The following is a 16,448-nucleotide window of genomic DNA, read 5'->3' on the forward strand; positions in this document are numbered from 1 at the left end:
TGAACAAATAAAAGAAATTAATGTTAACAAAGGGAAGATTTTATTTTACAATTCATGTCAGATACATGATGCATCTGATATGAAGTGTGTCCAATAACTGGATTTGGATAAATGTAACAATTTTCATGATGTATAGGGAACATTTTCTTGACAATTCACTTTTAAACTTTTACTCTACATTTTTTTATGCTTCAACATTTGTTGTGGCCATTCCTGACAATGCTCACAAATGCACCAGTCTGAAACTGTGATAAATGAATCTATGTAAATACACATTTAAACAACAAACATATAAGTTAAAAGCACAGGCATAATAACATATAAAGCAAACGTCTCTGCTTGAATTCTATCCATCGTTGTTATAAAGTAAGTCATTAGTGTAATTATTCAAACTATATCCCCAAAAAAAGGCTGCAAATAGTATTATATTAAAGTCTGTTTAAAATATTTAAATACAGATATTTCAAACTATTAATTTTTTAAACTATCCTTAGGAAAGTTCACTTAAAACCCAAATTATCATATACAATGTGAATATTCCGGTGTGTGTGAGGAAATAATTAGCATACCAAATGTAATTTTATTTTTTAAATACACTACGAAGTGAATTCGTCAACAACAATGCCCAGTGTAAAGAGTTTGAGTGCATTATGTTTATTTAAAGTGCTTGAAGGTAAAGCGTGCGTTCACTTTCTGTTCCCGTGCACACAGTATGACTTACTATAGTCCTACCAGAGATCTGTCCCTACAGATCTCTGGTCCTACGTACCTGCTTTGTGCTTCGACTGCTGCAACATTTTCCTCGTCCTCCGAGGATGTGCAGTCGATTGTGAGCTGATGCAAGTGGTTCAAATTGGTAAAATTGAACATTATTCATGGCCATCTCGATAGTTAATGACTTTGGAGATCACAAATCCAACTAAGAGACACCACCGATCACTATCCTAGCAATGACCACAGACACTTCCTGTCGTTTGTGACGTCACAAAAGACTCGTCTGCTTGACTCATCTCGGGAAGCTATCGTAGCTACTCGGCGGAAGGACACAAGGGTCGATTTCACTGGATTTTTTCGATTTTTATAAACATCGGCAACCGAAATAGTGCTAATAAGTGGTAATTAAGTGAGAAACGAATCCTTTATTTCTCCTGTATCGCTCTCGTGCTCTGTAATTCTAACTAAATCTATTTTTGAAACGTTTGACTGTCGCCACAGCCTTATCACTACCCTTTAGTATCCCTTTAAACACACACACGTTACTGTGAACTATATATACAGTCTGGATGTCTTTCACGCCGCGGCCTTTAAATCAAATTTGACGATTGTTTTTCGAATAGTTCGCTAAAGTCCTAGTTACTCACACCGCACTGCCTGAAGTTATCGTCTGAGAAACCAAAGATAAAACGTCCTGGTAAATTCCTCCCTTTCCCTGGTCCAGAAATTAAAAGTGCAGTCTTGGCAACACTTGACCGATGTCCACGAACAAAACTCTTAGGGGAACTTCTCACACGTTCCGGTTCTTAAAAGTGCTGACTCGGCAGACACCTAGCAGACGACCACGAATATATTCTCTGGGATCAGCACACAGGATGCAAAGCGAACACTCCACACATTCAGTCCGCCTCTCGTCACTTCTCCCAGCCGTCTGCTCTCTTCCAAAAAAATTTCACTCTCGTACAATCTAAAATTTCGTCATAATATGACGTCGGGTTCTGACGCGAAACCACGACGCAGCAAACACACACATACTGGTAAGGGCAATAATCCCTGCCTACCTATTGCTAGCCACCTATTCCTAGCAATATCCAAACGTATTGGCAAGTCATCAAGATATCGAAGGGGTTCCCTGGCGATAACTTTATCCCATTAGCGGTAAATATAGCGGGGATCGTGCTTGATGTAGTGTAGGGCCATTAACCCGCTGTCCAGTAATTCGCGAATTCGCAAAATGGTTGGATCCTAATTTTTTGACACTATGGATCGAATGGAGGTATACATAGCCTCCCAAACATTCGAGACAGGTGTTGACAGCTGTCATTTTGAATGTCCATGATTGACATGCTATGCAATATTGAGGATTAAATATTTAAATTCTGCTTAATATCTTCAATATCGCGATCGTGAGATTACGACACTACTTTCAAAATGGCGATTCGCGGATCAACACGTAAGAAACAATTCTGATAAAAACCCCCACACTTTTTCATTATTTATTGTAATTTATCCATTGTCAAAAAATATTTAAGCCACGGACCACCCAGAGGTTAAGCAGTTTGGACCCCAATCACCGCGGCTTAATAGCCCTACGCTGTAATTTACCAGAAACAAACAATAACTGTTTGTTGATTTTAAAAAATAAAATAGACCAAAATGAAGGTGCAAGCTTGCTCAATATGTCTTGTTGCCTTATGTCAATTTTAACTACACTGAACAGATGCAATTAAATGGAATATACGATAAGTCAGTAAAGTTCTTCATCCAAAAATATCTGAAAGTTATTTTGATAATTGTATGGAAACTCATCTCGCGATTTACTGTGTATAGGCCCAACTTTCGCAGGTAGAAATATCGTTACATCAACACAACTCTTATGACAGCAACACGCTAACAGTCATTGTAATCTGAGATTCCTGGAGATACATGATGTCAGACTGACCTGTATTGCACGAAAAGCTTTCTGTGACAGCTCGACACAGGGAGGTAATCAAAGTTTCACGTTGTGTCGGAGAAGTGGGGGGGGGGGGAGGGGTGTGCGAACTGAAAGCATTGATGTAGATCTTTGTCTATTCATGTACAACGAGTTTTTAAACAATAAGAATATTTAATCAATACACTTCTCGAGTAATTTAATGAATGACACGATTCTTAATAACTAAATTTGGTTTTATAGGCACATCTTCGGCTGTGTGAAAATTGTCTAATCCTTAAAGTCGCAAACTAAAAGCATGTACAAGAAAGAGGAGAGTAAGTTAAAAATAAATGAGCAAACAATAAGATCCGTACTTTTATATGCATTCTTCTTCAAAGCGCCTTTAACAAGTCTTGGCTCTCAATGGACTGACATTTTTATCTGAACTGCTGTATCATGAATGAGGGCCGCTCGCCATTTGTCTTGCTCCTTCGATAGACCGGTCCACAGAAGCGAAAAAAAAACAACCTTACATTGAAAGATTTGACACTTCCACAGTTGCATTCTACTCTGCAGCAGTATAAACCACCTAAATGGTGGCGAAAAGGGCTATACAAATTTACTTTATTATTATTAAAGTATTTGCACAGTTCTGCGTTCACTTTCCTCCAGGTGTCCGTAGGGTTAATCATAAATATATACGATTTATTAATTTAAAAAGTAACTTTGTTCCCACATAGGAAGGAAAATGCGATTTAGTAAGGATTTAGTAAGGAAAGAAAAAGAATTGGGTGGGTAAAATAAAGGAATGTCTCTTTTGCTTAGATCATGTTTACTGCAAATGCAATGTGTTGTCTAGTCAGATGTTCTTTAGTCGACTCTATAAATATCTTGTTAACATTATGTTGACGCTTATACTCTTTCGCAACCTGACAGAATAATACAGTCATGAAGCAGGTATCGCAGCGCTGCTAGCAAAAGGGAAGAAATCATCTTTACACAAGGTTTACTAAAATCGCTCTGAACTTAGCGGCGGCCTATCAACTACACTGACAACAACCGTTACCAGAACCAGAGACATTTCTTTACCAGCACCTTGCAAGAATGTTCCAGGTAGCAAGTTTACGACTAATAAAGTTGCTATTTCCAAGAGTAGTCTGTCTCAAAGCAACTGCATCTTACTCTGTACAGCCAGGGGAGAAGAGTGAAGGCGGTATACTGAGTTTTAGAGAATGTCGACAGACGACAAAAAATGCCCCCATCATCGAAAAAATTCATTTTCAAAGATACTCTGACAACAGCCTCGCAAGGACAGGAATAACAGTGACCAACGCCTGTGAAAATGCTGTCTTATCGCACATTGGTAAGATCTTCATCAAACATAAGGATATGATTAAAAACTGTTAGCATTTTGTAATTTATTAATTTACATTTATGAACAGTCCTAAATGCGTGTCAACTGATATCAGTGTAAAGATGTAATAAAACACAAGGAGCGAGTATCTTCGATTTCGTGTAATTTTCTGTCTTACGTACAGCACAACGGAGAAAGGAGAACTTACCTGTCCACATCGAGAACTTTTAGGCATCAGAAGAGATTTCTTTCAATTCAGTAGACTGCCCGCACTCCCTGTTGGCTGTCTTCTTTCATTATTGTATGTCTATCGGTGGACCAACATTTCTGGTGACAGTCAAGAGATGAAAGCACGATTAATGTACGACACTGCTTGCATCAGTTCCCGGTGAAACAACATGTGACCAGCCTGAGTACACACAGAAGTGTTCGAAGGGTCCTTATCCTTCACATATTATTCTTTATGATAGTTTCATTAAAAATAAAGAAATTTACTGTACACTGCGAGAATGAGAGCAACATTTGCTTTTTGTTTCAGACTCTGTGCCCGTGCCCTCACCAAGCGGAGTGTTCACCATCGGCGACTACGGAACATGTGACGGGTTTGCGTCTGTACAACTGATTCACAAAATTATCGGCAAGTAGACTGATTTCTGCAACTGCCACAATTACATGCTCTGTTTAAAAGCCTATTTTAAACTCTAAACATTCAAAATATCTTTGGATAACACAACAACCCATAATACGTTTAAATACATTTCTCTTATAGTGGATTTCTTTGTAAGATACCTCCTGGGGAGTAGGTCAGTGTCTGTTTCCCGAAGACTTGAATCTCAGAGAAATATGGGAAAGTGTTTACAGACCGTGTTGTCGCTCACCTCGATGATGTCAAACCGCCCTCTTCAATTTTCAGCGTCCTGCCCTCGTCTGTTAGAAGCTATGATTTGTGTTTTCCAGGTCATTTGAGAAACAAACATGGCCAAGATCTCAACATCCAGGTGTTGTACGAAGATCAACCGTCAAACGACTTCAACAGCCTCTTCAAAAGAGTTTACGGTATACATAAATATAACCTCATCCGAATATTAACTAAAAGTATAATGGTAAGCATCAGTAGGCAGCCACGGATTTCTTCTGGGTGTGTGTAGTAAGAAAGGGGAAAGAAACAGCACTGTTGTTTAAATAGCACGTAAATAGCAAATGAATATTTTTTCTGTCCAGTAGATAAGACATCGTATTTGTCGCACTTCAGCAAAGTGTTTCCCCTTGCCTGTGGAACCAGTTTCTATGAGCAGTGTGTTCCTGAGAACTCATGTCACCTCATCATCGCTACACTGGCATCGCACTGGCTGTCTACAGACAAGTGGGTTCAAATCTGTCTCTTTGATACGACACTCTTAAAACTGTTTCATCGTATTAATTTCACCACTAAATTTCGTTCATTTTCCTTCACTTGCATGCACGAATCCATGCACAGTTTTAAACTGGAGCTTTTAAAGTTCTTTCACTTAAAATTAGAGAGACTTACTTTCAACTTTTCTTGTCAGCTTAACATGGAATCAAGTACATATTTTCTAGAAAATCTTTGCTCCTATCTTTTTCATACTGCGCCTATTACTTATTTAAACATCTTTAGCAAAACCAGTAAATGGCTAGTGATGGCACACCTGCAGTATGGCATCTCGTCTGCAGCTCGAAATTCAATGAAAAACACGCGAGAGGAGAAATAAGAAGAAAATATAAAGAGAGAGAGAGTGTGTAAAATAAAAAATAAAAAACAAAGGTTAATCATGTGATCTTTCATATCGATATATTTAGTTTTTGCAAAACCTGCTGGGAACTTCTAAATATAAGTTCGTCATAGAATGGTTTCGACATTCAAAATCAGTCTCATGATTGAGTGTGCTTGTAAACACATATCAACATTTAACAAACATTCATGTTTAAATCAGTACATGTTATTCACCAGATCACATGTTACATCTCCTATAGCTATTGCTATTGGTGCTTGCTATTTGAGAATAAAGTTGTGGTGTAGGGTGCAATCAACAGTAAAGATCCATCGTATAAAAGAGTGTAGCTGTAAACACACTTGAATAGATAAAATTATAAAATAATGTCTTCAACATGCAAATAAGTACATGTACTTCGAATATTTAAAATATATTTTCAGCATAGTGCGGTCTTCAGATTCCATCTTTCCATGGCTGTCAACGTCGAGGGAAGAGCTACAGGCTTACAAAGAGGCATGCCAGTACAACTGGGAGAAATTCCTTCATCTTAGAGCAAGAGAGTTAAAGTTAGGTCTGTCAGTGTCTTCCTTGCCCGCAAGAGCGAAGCACGAGTATGTGGTTTGTAAGACAACATTAAGATAGACATGCATTACACATGCAATTTAGTGTGTGCATTCAATAAACTTCATTATATATACTAATACGTTTAAACATTTTTGTTAAAATTAAAGACAATTTTTAATTCATATTTTTCGTCTTGCTTCTTTCGTCCTTTCAGGTGGCGTTCTCTTTGTAGCACAAAATCTTCGACCAACAGGGAGACAATCGCAACCTGACAGTGGTCATAGGGAGACAGAGGCTGAGTGCATACAGGACACTCTAGTAGACCTTGACCTGTCGTGGAAAACGTTGTACACAGAGGGCCTGATAACCAAAGTAAGATGAAAATATTATTAGTTTAAAATTTAAATCACACTTTTTAATTTTATCGCGATTGTTTCCATTTTGAAGTCCGTCTTGTGGCAGCTTGTATTTGTTTCGTGCGAAATCTTATGTTTATGATTTATGTACTATTTTAAGCAGCAGAACATCTTTTTATAATCAAAAAATCTCAAAAGAGCTTCACAATAAAGTAAAGATGATTTAGAAATCTTCTTTTACAGTATTATTATTATGATTTGTATATTTAGTGAGCTCTACATCGGTTACTAGGCTAAAGATTTTGGATGTTACACACAGTAAGGTGAAACAAATATGAGATAAAACAGTCTTATCTTATGTATTTTTTCTGTGACTTTTACAATTACAGGAGGAGTTTCAAGCGTGCACAATACAGATTGCAATGCCATCTTTACAGGAGATAAAAGCTCCTTTTTATGGAGTTATGTCCCCTGTTCGACCTCTTGGACTGAGCTTCCTGCAAGAGCCAGAACAACTGATAGTCCCCTCGACCTCTACAAGTTTGTGGCGCAAAAAAATAAAAAACTGGTTAGTTTTCAAGTGACCGATTTCAATTGTTTAAGCAATGTGATTATAGTGCATCATATTCATAAACTCATCGCATTGAAACGGTGTATATACGCTATTTCTTGACAATCAAATCCGAGTGGTGTCTTTCAAGCTGAAAAACAGCTTTCTGAATAAATTAGAAAAAAAAATTGTTATAACTTGCATATGCACTGTTGGGTGACAATCTTGCTGCGATTATAACAGTAAAATATAATCTGTTATTAGTTTATAGTCTACAATGACAAGACAAGTCAAGACAAGTCTGGTCAGTAGCAAATGATTTATTGAAATCATGTAGTATAGGATACTGCTATATGATATACATAACAGACTGTCACGTGATAATGTCATACGATGATGTAGGTTGTGTACCGTTAAAGCAATAATGTACCAGACATAACGACACACAACGAGATCTTCTCAGCATAAGGGCCAAACACACAAATTAACCAAAAAAACTGATAGCTAGGTTACATTAAAATGCTGCATGCTGAGCTTCAAAAGCGCAATGGACCATTCCTCAGGTAGTTGTGTGAGCAAGCGATTTACATTAATCATAAATACCAGATCCACTAGCAGAAAGAAAGGTACTAATCGATTTATTGAATTTTTAATTTCGTCATTTCATATGTTGATCTCCTATGACCATCCCAATCTGATTAATTCTTGACCCATGTCCACAGATGGTGGTGATGACAGAGACTACTTTGCTGATCTCCTCACAAAAGAAATAAGGTTTTGGACAGAGAACTCCGTCAGAAACAGCCTGGTGAACACTCGCAGTGCGGACGAACAGTCGGCTATAGTAAACCGACTCTACCACACGTTTCACAGCAAAGTTGCGGCGAAAAACCCAGACAGCTATCAAACTGATTTGGTTTTGTGCACGCTCGCTGCTCAGAAATGTAACCAAAACGGTCAGTAAACTTTAAAGACTTACCATGAATTCTTTGATCTTAACGACAAGAAGATTGGTGTAGCTGTTTAATCTCTATCGATGCAATTTGTGAAGCTATAATTATCCTTCCCGCTCACTGTCGTCTGCCACAATAAGGGACGCTACTCTAGCATAATTGCTATGTAGGGCACAGAGTTATCTGACATTACCAGTTGATGACTGTCTTTGGCTCTGATGTGCCTGCTGGCTGCACACGTGGCTAAATAATGATGCATATGACTTTCCAGACCATTTCTCAAGTCGGTTTAGTAACTTCTATGATCTCTGGGTGTCGCTTGTTTCCGCCTCACTGCAACGTCTGTATTTAGTTCTGGTAATTACAAATTTGATGATTTGTAAAAATGTCTCGACTTATAGTCAGGTAAGTCTAGGTATCGTATTTATTGTTTCCTTCTGCGATTTATAAATGCATCCATTCTTGTTGCATTTTTCATTGGGCTTGGGCCAAGAAGAACCACAACTCAAAATTTTGCTTCCGCCAAGTTATGGCCGGTGCAGTTTCCATTCTTTCTGAATGTAGTAGGCTGTTATTACACTCGACAACTGAAAGTGGATGGCGACAATAAAGAAGTACGGACTAAGTATATTTTACTGTGGCTACATTTTAAAATGGCCGATCGAGAAAGCGCGAGATTCGCCAATTAAATATAAAATGTGGAGAAACAATTTTTTGTAGTAAGAATCGTTAGGCACATTCTTTGTGATTTTTCTTTCTGGTTGGCGTTATGTTGATACATATGAAAGAGAATAAATGAGCGAGACTTTAAGGAGAGCCATCGCTAGGAAATATATACACTAACTAACGATTGAGAGAACATGTGTCGCTCATTATAATGACACAATAGGTTCTTTACAATTCAGCTGGTTCAGTTACCTCCATGGTCTAAAGAATAATCTTTTACACGAACATTTATTGCAAAAGTGGTTACCATATAAACAGCTTGTCTTTAGATATTGGAAAAGAGAAAAAAGAAATAAATGGTGAAAAAGGGAGAACAATGAGAAAAGAAAGGGAATTTATTATTGTGTATTATTGGAATAGTGTATTCTCGGAAATTTGTATTATTAAAAATGTCAGCATATAATGTATTCTCTGTAATCTCTTAATGTCAAAGTTTTAATATAATGCCTATATAATAATACCAGAAAAGATTAACCTGATGTATTTCTTTATGTAATTATTGTTTTCTTATTTGTTGTCTAAAAGCTGATACATAAATAAGGGAACGAGTGTCAGTGAAACTCGAGGTTTGTTTGCTTTCTTCTGTGCGTGTGTGAGAGAGAGGGAAAAGAAAAAGTTAGTGTCGAAAATAGGAAAAAAAGGGAGAGAGCATGTGGTAGAATGTTATTATTACAGTTATGTAAATTGTACATTTAAATTTCGGTTACTGTACCGTAATATGGTTTAATAAGAAATGGCCGAACAAAATTAATATTAATGCTATGGGAATAGTTCTCGGATGGGTACAGGTATCGCTTTTTGTACTAGTGCTTTTATAGTGTATAGGGCGAAATGTAAGACAGTACCTATTATTTTCAGGGGTGATTACCCTTTTCATAAGTGGTGGAGGACTTTAAAATGCTTTTTTCTAACTAGCGATAATTTGGCTTTGTAGTTGAATTCAGCTATAATTTTAAAACAGCAAATTAAGTATGTCACTGAAATGTACTTTTAAAAAAGTTGTTTAAAAAGGTTTTTTTTGTTTGTTTATCGAATTTAACAAACATTAACTGGCTTGTTTCATTAGATACATTTTAGTTTTTTTACACAAAAATTGCCACACATCAGCCTACCAGACAAATTATCAATTAAAAAAAAAATCAACATTGTAACTTGTAATTATCATCAATTAAATGAAGATTAACCAGAATGAGGGGAAGCACAGTAAACAAAGTAATTCTGATGAATTTGCTGTAAACAGAATATTATGTGGAGTAAACATGTTTGCTCACGTCAAAGGGCTTTCGTTGAAAAAGACCGGATGTATTGTAATTAAATTTAAGCCTTTGGGATATAACATAAATTAGGGATTCAGCTCTCAAATGAAGAATTAACCGTTCGCAAATATAAAAGTAAAAACACAGGTGCGATGGTTGCAGCAAGCGTGGTTACTGGGTGCGACATAGTTCGTTAGTATTGAGATAATCAAGAGTCGCTAATGTTGGACTGATTTCTGAGCAATTAGTCTACTCAAGGTAAGATCCCCGAGGTAGTTGTCTGGGTCTACTGCTGCAATTTTGCTTCGAAAGGTGTCGTAGAGTCGTTCTATTATATCCGACTGTTCGTGTGCAGTGCGAGTGTTCACCAGGCTGCTCCTGAAGGAGGTTTCTGTCCAAAGTCTCATTTCTTTTGTGAGGAGATCAGCAAAGTAAGCTCTGTCGTTAACACCATCTGTGGACAATGTCAAATATAAATAAGTTCTGAGTGACTCTTGGTGCAGTCATAAAAAATAATTATAGCGTGAACGGTTTTAAAATATCTTTCACAAATTTAACATCCTTTCTGTTTTATGCTGTATATTGAATGATATCTCATAGAGACCCTGATCGTTTGAAAACAAACCTTTTTCTAGCTTTCGTCTCCATAACTGCTTCGGAATGGAGGGCACGAACATTTGCTCAGGCTCTTGTAGTAAGCACAGTCCAGTACTTGGAGGTGAATTTTCAAAGGGAGCTTTAGTCTCTTGCAGAGAACGAATTGCCATCCGTAAAACACACGCCTCATACTCCTCCTGTAATTAGACACACACTAAAAAGTAAAACATAGGGAAGACACTCATTCGTTAAGATTTGCACATTGTCTTTGAAAATTTGCAATGATACGATATTTTTGTTCTGAAATAAAAATTGCATCAATATTGTTTATTGATTTTCGTTATTCATTCATTGTCTCTTTTTGAAGGCAATTTCATAATTACATGGTTTTAATTAATCTTGAAAAAAATTTTAAAATAAAACTCGGTGTTTGCTACTTGCCTTACTTATGAGGCCCTGTTCGTATAACTCTGTCCATGATGAGTTTAAGTCAAACACAATGTCCTGTCCTCCATGAAAGGATGTCGTACTACTTTCCTGATCAGGCATCGTCACGGAGGAAGATCGCAGGGGCTTCACTGATGTTTTTAAATGTTGAACTACAAAAAGAAGTCCTCCTAAAACCAAAATAAAATGTGAAAACAAATTAAAATTTTGTTTGGCCAAAAAAGTTTCAGATTACGAGACAAGCACCTTCAAGAACAAAGTGAAATACTTGACAAAGTATTGTATGTCCAACTATGGAGTTAATGAGATTAAGTAATCCCATGTAAATCTGTGTGATGTCGCTCGCTGAATTATCAATACATACGGTCGCACACTCTCACGCACATTGTAGGAGTTTAGCATTAAAGTGAGATAGTCACAAATGAGTCGCACACCTGGTTTAAGCTCGGCTGCTCTGTGGAGGAGAAACTTCTCCCAATCTCGTTGGCAGACTTCTTCATAAGCTAGCATCTCTTCATTAGACGATGACAGCATCGGAAAGATGGAATCCAGACATTTAAAATTGCTGAAAATACAGTGAAATACACTTAGTCTTTTCAAACTATCAAGTTTATAAAAAATACCTTTGCGCACACTTACGACAAGAAAGAAGTACAAAGTAAAGTGAACCACTACAAACTTTGGACTCGAATACGAATACGATACGAATACGAATACGAATAGTTTATTTGTTAGGCCTTTGGGCCCATTCAAAAGGATTCAGCATGTCACAAAAAATACATAGTGTTATTATCATGGAATAGCATATCTTTTCTTTGTCGCTAAATATAAAAACTTGGCAAGATTGGACAGTATTGTTTCATTACTTGTTGACATAAGCATCTGCAGTTTGGAATTATTTGGTCTAGTGTAGTACATTGGTGGAATGAAATTTTTTCTCAGATCTTTCAAGCATGGACAACATAGTATAAAATGAAACTCATCCTCTTCATCAATTTGACACATAGGGCATATTTTACTTATATTATTGACAGAATATCTTAAAGCATGTGTCATTATATCTGAAATACCAAATCGAATTCTCACTAATGCATTTCTGATGAAGCTATTAATATCTAAACTCAAATACATCTCTCTGTGAGTCGCAGATTTAATTGACTTATAGAAACTATACCTTTCACTGCTATTGATTATAAAATCCCATTCTTGCCAGTGGCAATCAATCATTCTTTGTTTAAAACATTTTATAAAATTGCTTACTGATTCCACTCCTTGATTTAGCCAAACATGTCCAAAACCATATCTAAAAAGAAGTAACCTGATCTCAGATACCCAGTTTTGCTTTCCATTATTGTCTAATCGTTCTAACATTTTGTAAGCTCTCCATGGGAGTCTTTGTTGTTCCATCCTTGTTAATTTTATCCAATATCTGACACAGCTTATGTATATGCTAACGAAAAGTGGATATCTGCCAAAATCACCGTATATCATCATGTTGGGTGTGCGTGTACCCACCCCCAAAAATCTTTTCATAGCATATGTGTGAACTTTTTCAATTTCTATACAGACATTTCCATGAAGGCCCCAAACTTCGGCTGCATAACATAAGATTGGTTTAACTTGCATGTCAAATAGTCTGGTAAAAACATTAACAGAATGGTTTCCTATCTTGTATAATGTATTAATGATGCAAAATACTGCTTTCTTGGCCTTAGCAGTTAGGTCTTCAGACGCACGGGAAAAACTTAATCTTGTGGAGAAGTAAAGGCCTAAATACTTATATGTATTTACCACATTTATTTGCATACCTCCATAGAGCCACCTTTCACTCGCTGCTAAAAATCCCCCTTTTCTAAAAACAACAATATTACTCTTGTTTAAATTAACATTTAGGCCCAGTCGTACTGATGCATTATATAAAGTATTTAGCTGGTGTTGTAGTCCTACTATAGTTTCGGACATCAATACAATATCATCTGCAAATAAAAGAATGAATATTTCCATAAATTCATGTGTAAAGGTTGCCCCATGTTTTCCATTATTCATAATTTCTAAAGCTAGCTCATTAATAAAAAGCGAGAAAAGTATAGGGCTGCACACATCTCCTTGCTTAACTCCCTTTGTGCACTCAATGTAATTCGTGAAATCGCCTCCACATCTCACACGGGCTTTAACCGATTTGTACATATTTTGGATGCATGTGTGTAGTTTACCATGTATACCATGTTTGGTAAGGATTGGCCAAAGTAATTTTCGAGAGACAGAGTCGAATGCTTTTTCAAAATCAATAAATGCTACATAAAATTTACGGTTCATAGCAAATTGTTTCTGGATGATGGCAAATAATGTAAAAATATGGTCAACCGTAGAACGATCTTTCCTAAAGCCAGCCTGGTTCTCCCCCACTATCTCATTTAATTCTGCCCATTTTTTTAACCTGTTATTCATAATGTAGCTGTACATCTTACTACTAATATCATTTAGTGATATTCCACGATAATTGTTTGGATCTGAGTAATCTCCCTTCTTATGAATGGGCTGAATAATAGATTCAGTCCACTGTTCTGGGTATATGCCTTTATCGAATAGGGTGTTAAAATATTTTACAAAAAAGTTTATAAAAGCACCATCCGAATATTTATAGACTTCACCAATTATGCCATCTGGACCTGGTGCTTTACCATTTTTTAGGGATTTTATGGCTTGTATAACCTCGGTTTTAGTGATAGGATAATCTAAGCCTGTATCTTCTTGTAGTATATTCGGAGTGGGTGGGTTCTCTATTTCACTGTTGGCTTCAAGTACTGTCTTGAAATGGACATACCACTGATCAACATCAATCGTATTTCTTGTCAACCCACTTTTGCATGATATATTCTTTATAGTCTTCCAAAACGATTGCTGGTTAGTGGAAGAGTTGATAAGGTCTGCACATAACTGTTTTTTGTATAGCTTCTTTTTCTTCTCAACTAGTTTTTTGTATCCCTTACGTGCTAGAATATACATCTGACCATCTTTCCTATCAGCTGATCTACGGAATTTTCTTAAAAGTTTTCTTGTATTTCTTTTCTCTTTGATACACTCAGTGTCGAACCATTTTTGCTTATACTCATTTCGGTCTATATTAATCCGTTTATTCATGCACTGAGTGCAGTTCAATAAACAACTGTTAAATAGTGAAAGTGCTTCGTTTATATCTTTATCAATCTTATCGCTTGCTTGCGTTAGTAGCTCCTGTATCTCCAAAGTCAGTGAGAAGTTTTCTAGTCAATCGACAAAGTGGACTGATTGTGCCTGCGGTCAACTGTAAAGTTTAATTCCTTAAGTCGACTACTGTACAAAAGATAATAATAAAAAATCAGTTAATACCTTCAGAATATATTGCCGAGAATTAAATAATTTAATACCAACAAATTGTACTCCCTGAACAATAATAAATGAAAAAAAAACATGACAGCGAAAAAAAATCTTGTTGTAATTATGATCTTTCACATAGTTATTCTCAATGAAAGCAGTACAAATGAAGAAGTCGTGTGTACAAAAAACAAAACAAAACAAAATAAAATACCCATATAAGACTGACCTCTCTTCACTCAGATAATGGGCAGCAAGTGTGGAGATAACGACATCACAGAAGTTGTCAGGAACACATTGTTGGTAGAAACTGGTGCCACATACCAGCGGAAACACTTTGTCGAACTTCGACATGTAGGACCTGTCATCTGTTTGAAAGAAAAGCTCAATGCAAATAAAATATGAAGCCATTTACTAATGACTTAATTTTATCAGTGGAAAGGGTAAAAATTGTCCGAACAGTATTCTTTTATAATTACCAAACTACATAAAGATATAGTCAATATAATTTAGAAAGATACAGCAAAATTACACTGAACTCACTAAATCTGTACTCACGACTCGGCAATGTGTTCATTGTAGATTGGGTTATCAGTAAAGTTTACAACCTGCCTTGTTTGAAACCACATTAATATGCTCCTGATCACCATTTTTACTTTTTTTACTTTCCTTAACCACCAATTCTGTTGTTTTTACTTGCTCTTCCTATTTTCATTCAAACTACAATCATTAATCCTTTGTTTTCTCTTACTTTTGGGTGCGCCATAGTAATTTTGAGTCGGTGAGTGATCCAGCATAAGCTCGCGAAAAGAGAGAAATAAAAGCAAATTTTGTCTTTTTAGTTTTACTTATGGGACCTAAGGATATACACCTATGTCATGAAAATTCACACTTAGTAAGGGAAGTAAGAAAAGTCACGAAGAGCGCAAAGCAAGTGCTCTGCCTAACGATAAAAATCTCGGACGAGAAATGCACATCGCAACAAGAGAGTAAATATCAAGAATAACCCAGTAACTAGTTAGTCATTCAGCTTTTAAACAGACGAAAGTGTGGCAGACAAACAATAGGGTGTGAACTGGCACTCATACGTGATAGCTACTGAAAGGACTCAACAAAGGTTTCAATGAAACACCCTCAATCTTGTTGCTTCTAACCCTATCCTCTAGCGACTGGACCTGTTAAGGAAGAGAGAAAAAAAACCGTTTGCGATAAAAGAAATTCATTGTAACCTACCGTACAGCCTTTTAAATAGACTGTTGAAGTCGTTTGAAGCTTGGTCTTCATACAACACCTGAATGTTAAGGTCAGACCCATATGTGTTTCGTAAGTGAACTGAAATACATGAATATTGAGGATAACTAAACCAAACATTAATTTCTATGAGATGATGAGAAACCAGGACAGCCTATTGGATATAGAAAGTCCGCCATGGGTAGATGATTCGAGTATCTCTGTGAATGTTTCCCAGTTAAAAAAAAACACCTGTTGAATAGAGTCGATAAATGTTTGACAACAAGGTAAAGGAGTTGAGGACCACTCTCTCTCCATCCCTGAGATAAGCTGATAAGGGATGTTCTTTCTTCCCCCTTTGTTAGAACTAAAAAGCCAGGGTGAATTTAGCTTTGCTTCTTTTTATTGCAAAATTAAAAAAAAAGGTTATTTGGATGAATTCTAAATAAGGTTAAATTGCTAATTCTTGTTTATTTTAAGATTTTGTGAGGTAAAGTGGTGTAAGGCTTTCTCTGACTACTTGCCGATGATTTTGTGAATCAGTTGTGGAGACGCAAACCCGTCATAGGTTCCGTAGTTACCGATAGTGAACACTCCACTAGCTGAGGGCACGGGCACAGAGTCTGGAACAATCAAACAAAAACTGAGTGTTAGTTGTAATAGAGGTATTTATAAATATTTACCAAGGATGGTTGCAAT

The 16,448-nt window shown here is 36.5% G+C and overlaps 1 protein-coding gene across 1 annotated transcript; it reads right to left on the reverse strand.

The window, feature by feature from the left end:
- Positions 1 to 9,957: 9,957 nt before the first annotated feature.
- Positions 9,958 to 15,820, reverse strand: LOC112576213. Its single transcript, XM_025258508.1, has 6 exons — positions 15,753 to 15,820; positions 14,749 to 14,887; positions 11,600 to 11,730; positions 11,160 to 11,335; positions 10,747 to 10,915; positions 9,958 to 10,575 (listed from the first exon to the last, which is right to left on the reverse strand). The coding sequence occupies exons 2-6, from the start codon at positions 14,871 to 14,873 to the stop codon at positions 10,340 to 10,342; spliced, it is 837 nt and encodes a 278-aa protein (XP_025114293.1). The 5' UTR covers positions 14,874 to 14,887; positions 15,753 to 15,820; the 3' UTR covers positions 9,958 to 10,339.
- Between the last annotated feature and the right edge of the window lie 628 nt (positions 15,821 to 16,448).

This window comes from Pomacea canaliculata, linkage group LG11 (assembly GCF_003073045.1).
Source record: "Pomacea canaliculata isolate SZHN2017 linkage group LG11, ASM307304v1, whole genome shotgun sequence".
Taxonomy (NCBI): domain Eukaryota; kingdom Metazoa; phylum Mollusca; class Gastropoda; order Architaenioglossa; family Ampullariidae; genus Pomacea; species Pomacea canaliculata.

Bases quoted from the DNA above. Each gene is read 5' to 3' on its own strand.
- LOC112576213 (XM_025258508.1), bottom strand. From the start codon at position 14,873: ATGTCGAAGTTCGACAAAGTGTTTCCGCTGGTATGTGGCACCAGTTTC. The intron at 11,731-14,748 runs GTCAGTCTTATA...CTGTATTTTCAG, and splicing joins CATTATCTGAGTGAAGAGAG to CAATTTTAAATGTCTGGATT. The intron at 10,576-10,746 runs GTTTGTTTTCAA...CATTGTCCACAG, and splicing joins GAGACGAAAGCTAGAAAAAG to ATGGTGTTAACGACAGAGCT.